Here is a 4,891-nt window from a genome sequence, read left to right as displayed (position 1 = left end):
CGCTGACGTAAGTTTATATATATCAAATCACTCACTCGCATTTTTACTAGTTTTTATGTTAAATTGACTGTTACCATGATTGGCTGATTGCATGAAACGTCACGGTACCAAGTCTATCAACATCCGTGATTGACTAATTTTTAGTATATATATGCATTGCAAAAATATACCAAGGTAAACAACAAAGCTATCGCACAAATGCAACTCCACTTTATTTCAACAATTTGCAGCTGTTATTATTTCAAAGAATTTCAAACATTTATATAAAAAGTGCTTGTTTTAGGAAATCATTCGACAATAAATTTTATATCTCAGGGATGACATGCTTGTTAATAATCATACTTTAATAAAGTCAATTTAAATGAGGAAGTAATCTTGCCCTGCAATAAAACAAAATATTTTGGCCTATCCTACTTAATCGTTTAACCAAAAACTGCGTTAATATATATGACTAAATATGGTAGAATAGGTGATCTTTACGGTAAATGCACGTTTATTTCTAGCCAGGGGTCATCAACCATAGACTATTTATTAACAAAAGAATGTAATTTTTCGCTGATAAGTAATTTCAGTGTGCACGATTTGAATGCATGGAGTGATCACTGCCCTATTTCTTTCAATATTAATTGTAGTGAAACGTGTAAGTGTAAACATGGGGAACAAAATGACAATTTTGTTAAATATGTATGGTCCCCCGAACTTAGAGATAGTTTCAGGTCGAATCTTATTGGAAAATTACCAGTATTAAACGAATTATGTCATAATGTAGATTTAACTGATCGTTCTGCGATAGACTCTCTTTTATTAGGCTTTAACAATGTGATACAAGAAATTGCCAATCCGTTATTTTGTAAGAATTATAGTATACATAATCAGCCTACATTTATTGATAAATGTGTTGTTAAGGATAAGGAGTGGTTTGATAATGATTGTTCACAAGCTAAAAAGTTGTATATAAACGCATTAAATAATTTTAAAGTAGATAATAGTGTTGTAAATAGAGAGCAGTTGTGTTTTTTATAAAGCTAAATATAAGAATTTGGTTAAGAAAAAGAGACGTTTGTTTAAATTGAAAAAAGTTGAAAAAAATTGAGAGCTTACGATTTTCTAAGCCGAAAAGACTTTTGGAAATTATTTAAATGTAATAATAAAGTAAATCATGACATTTCATTAGATGAATTTTTTAAAGTATTTTTCAGAATTAGGTAATGATATATTCCAATCAAGTAATACGGAGTCCGAAGATTTTTCACGCAACAATGATTTTGAAAATTTAAATGGATCGGATGATATTTTAGATAAACGTATTACTGTAAATGAAATTTTGGAAGCAATCAAAACTTTAAAAACAAATAAATCACCTGGTATTGATTGCCTGTTAAATGAATATTTTATTGAATGTATTGATATTTTATCCTCGCATATTTGTGATATTTTTAATTATGTACTTGATAGCGGATATTTCCCAGATACATGGTCTGAAGGTGTGATAATACCGTTGTATAAAAAAGGTGATAAAAATGATGTTAATAATTATAGAGGAATTACGTTAGTTAGTTGCCTATCGAAATTATTCACATCTATTTTAAATAAAAGATTAATACAATATTTTGAAGAAAACCATGTTTTGTCAGATGCACAATTTGGATTTAGAAAAGGAAAATCAACCATTGATGCTTTATTTATTCTTATGACAGTTGTTCAAAATTATATAAATAATAATAAACGTTTGTATTGTGTTTTTGTATACTTTAGGAAAGCTTTCGATTGTATATATAGAAACGCGCTTTGGTTAAAATTAAGTAATTGTGGGATTAGGGGTAAATTGTTACGCCTAGTAAAAGACATAATTATATAGTAAAGTAAAATCGTGTGTAAGGTTATGTAATAGTTACTCAGAATTCTTTAATTATGCAGTAGGTCTACGTCAAGGGGAGGTAATTTCACCGATTTTATTTTCCCTCTTTTTAAATGACTTTGAATTATTTTTACAAAGGGATATAAATAGTGGTTTGACTTTAAACGATATTGTTTTGATTTTGTTACTGTTCGCTGATGATATGGTAATTTTAGGAAATACACCAGATGATATAAATAGAAGTTTGACGTTATTGAATGATTATTGTAAAAAATGGAGCTTAGAAGTAAATATTGATAAAACCAAAGTTGTTGTTTTCAGAAGACGTGGAGGTTTAAAAAACAATGAATTATTTTATTACGAAGGGAAACATTTAGATATTGTCGATAGCTTCAATTACTTAGGAACAATATTAACTTATACTGGTAGTTTTAGTTTAAATCAAGAACATTTGATTGGTAAAGCTCATAAAGCTCTAAATGTACTATTGATTAATTGTAATAGATATCAGTTAAAACCTAAAGTGTTATGTCAGCTTTTTGACTCTTTTGTTGGTTCAATTTTAAATTACGCTGCTGAAATCTGGGGTTTTACTAAATCAAAGGAAATTGAAAGACTTCATCTTAAATTTTGTAAAAAAATATTAAATGTAAAAGTTAATTCATGTAATGTTGCTGTGTATGGTGAACTAGCACGTTATCCTTTATATATTTCAAGATATGTTAAGATTTTAAGATTCTGGTTTAAAATGCTTGAGACAGATAATATCATTCTTAAAAATGTATATAGCATTGCTCTTGAAGACTGTAATAATGGTAAGACAAATTGGTTATCAAATCTTAAATTGTTATTATGTAATCATGGTTTTAGTGATATTTGGGATTTTCCAGATTCCGTAAATAGTAAAATATTTTTACCAATATTTAAACAAAGGGTAATTGATTGTTTTTTACAAAGTTGGCTTTCTGGTAAAGAGAGCAGTCCTGTTTTGTATCTGTATAATCATGTTAAAGATTCTTTTGTATATGAAAATTATCTTGATATAATACCAAGTACTTTAAGGAAGTATCTTACAAGAATTAGAATATCTTCGCATTCATTACATGTGCAAACTGGTAGGTTTCATAGAAATAGAATTGTTAGAAATGAAAGATTATTGTTTATATTGTAATCTACATGACGTCGAAGATGAATACCATTTCATTTTAATTTGTCCTTGTTATATTGATATAAGAAAAAAATATATAAAAAGATACTATTATATAAGACCTAGTATGTTTAAATTCACTGATATGTTAAAATCAAACAATAGAAGTATACTTTTAAATTTATCCTTGTATGTACGAGATGCGATGTCTCATAGAAATAATTTAGATATAGTAGATACAACTTAATATATTAATAATTCATCCTCTATATTGATATGAAAGAGACATGTTTAGATCCGATCTTGTGATTTATGTTAGTATGTATTGTAAAATTGTTTATTTATGTATGACGATGTATGATTGTACAAGTCAAAAATAAAGTATCTGTTCTGTTCTGTTCTGTACTAAAAGATATACATTTTTAAACGTACGTAGCTGTTAATACTTGAAAGAAGAAAAAGTGCTTGTTTTGTGTGTTAACCCATTACTTCATATACACGCCTTTTAACGCCTTTTTCACCCCCCCCCCCTTTTTGTTGTCTCAAATGATGAAAAAATGCCTTATTTAGGCCCCAAACAAAAACAAGTGAAAATTTTGGACTTGTGAGAGGCTGTAAATGACCCCAGATTGATCATAAGGTAACGTGTAACCAACGCTGAAAAGCATTTGACTCTATCTCAATCCATTGAGAAGTTGCAGCACTTTGAAATCAATTTTGATGGAAAAAATCAACGCAAAATAGTGATTTTTGGCAATTTTGAGATGTCCCCTCGTTGCCATGGTAACAGAAAATTTAAGCCTGAGCATGTTGTTGCAAGGGCAATGGTCCAGTCAACATTTGTGCCAAGTTTGATTAGTGTTGAAGCAGTTTTTATAGTATTATAGCAATTTGAACTTGTAACGGGAGACTTTTCAATGAAAACAGCCATTTTTCACAAAATGCTCATGAAGCAATGGGTTAAGAAAACTTAAAAAGGAAGTTGAAATATATTATTATTATTATTATTATTATTATTATTATTATTATTATTATCATTATTATTAGTATTATTATTATCAATTAATTGAAATTCATCTAGATAGCATGTATAAAAAATATTCAATTAATGAATTAAAGACATAAATATTTTCATTTACTTACAAGTTGGGCACAGCTGCCACGCCTCCCGCAACAAAAGTCCCTACTACTATAAGTAAGCATACATCCATCGCGAAATGCAAGTTTTTAATTTTTGGTTTGCGAAAGAAGCCTTTTATAGCGCGTTTTCCCCCACTGCGTCAGTTTTTTCTTTTCAAATTTTAACCACTGCCGTTTCTATTTTTCAACAACTAAGCATGATCCATTCTCACTTGAATAATTACAAGTCAATTTCATTTGAATATTCACATCCTAGCATACTTTGGATTGTTTATCAGGTAGTAGATCACTTTGAAAACATTGAAAAAATTAACAACACTTTGTACGGTCGATAAAATCTCGCTGACGCAAGTTAATATATATCAAATCGCTGACTTGCACTTTTACTAGTTTTGGTTGGATAAATTGAATGTAACCATGATTGGCTGATTGCTAATATATATCAAATCGCTGACTCGCATTTTTACTAGTTTTGATGTTAAATTGAATGTAACCATGATTGGCTGATTGCATGAAACGTCACGGTACCAAATCTATTAACATCCGTGATTGACTAATGTTTAGTATATACATTACAAACACATACCAAGGTAAACAACAAAGCTATCACACAAATGCAACTCTACTTTCTTTCAACAATTTGCAGCTGTTAATATTTCAATAAACAAACATTTATATAAAAAGTGCTTGTTTTAGGAAATCATTCGACAATAACTTTATATCTCAGGGATGACATGCTTGTTAAT

General features: G+C 29.0%; 1 protein-coding gene across 1 annotated transcript in view; it reads right to left on the bottom strand.

Annotated features, from left to right (window-relative positions):
• The window catches only part of LOC132713796 (uncharacterized), a 70,390-nt gene extending 65,823 nt beyond the window's left edge, over positions 1 to 4,567 (bottom strand). The window contains exon 1 of the mRNA XM_060696476.1: positions 4,149 to 4,567. Coding sequence (XP_060552459.1) covers positions 4,149 to 4,216 — 68 coding nt within the window. The 5' untranslated portion in view covers positions 4,217 to 4,567. The remainder of the gene's footprint in view (positions 1 to 4,148) is intronic.
• Positions 4,568 to 4,891: the final 324 nt, after the last annotated feature.

The sequence above is a fragment of the Ruditapes philippinarum genome, unplaced genomic scaffold (assembly GCF_026571515.1).
Source record: "Ruditapes philippinarum isolate M1 unplaced genomic scaffold, ASM2657151v2 ctg635_1_1_1_1, whole genome shotgun sequence".
NCBI lineage: Eukaryota > Metazoa > Mollusca > Bivalvia > Venerida > Veneridae > Ruditapes > Ruditapes philippinarum.
This window is presented reverse-complemented; position numbering and strand designations above follow the sequence as displayed.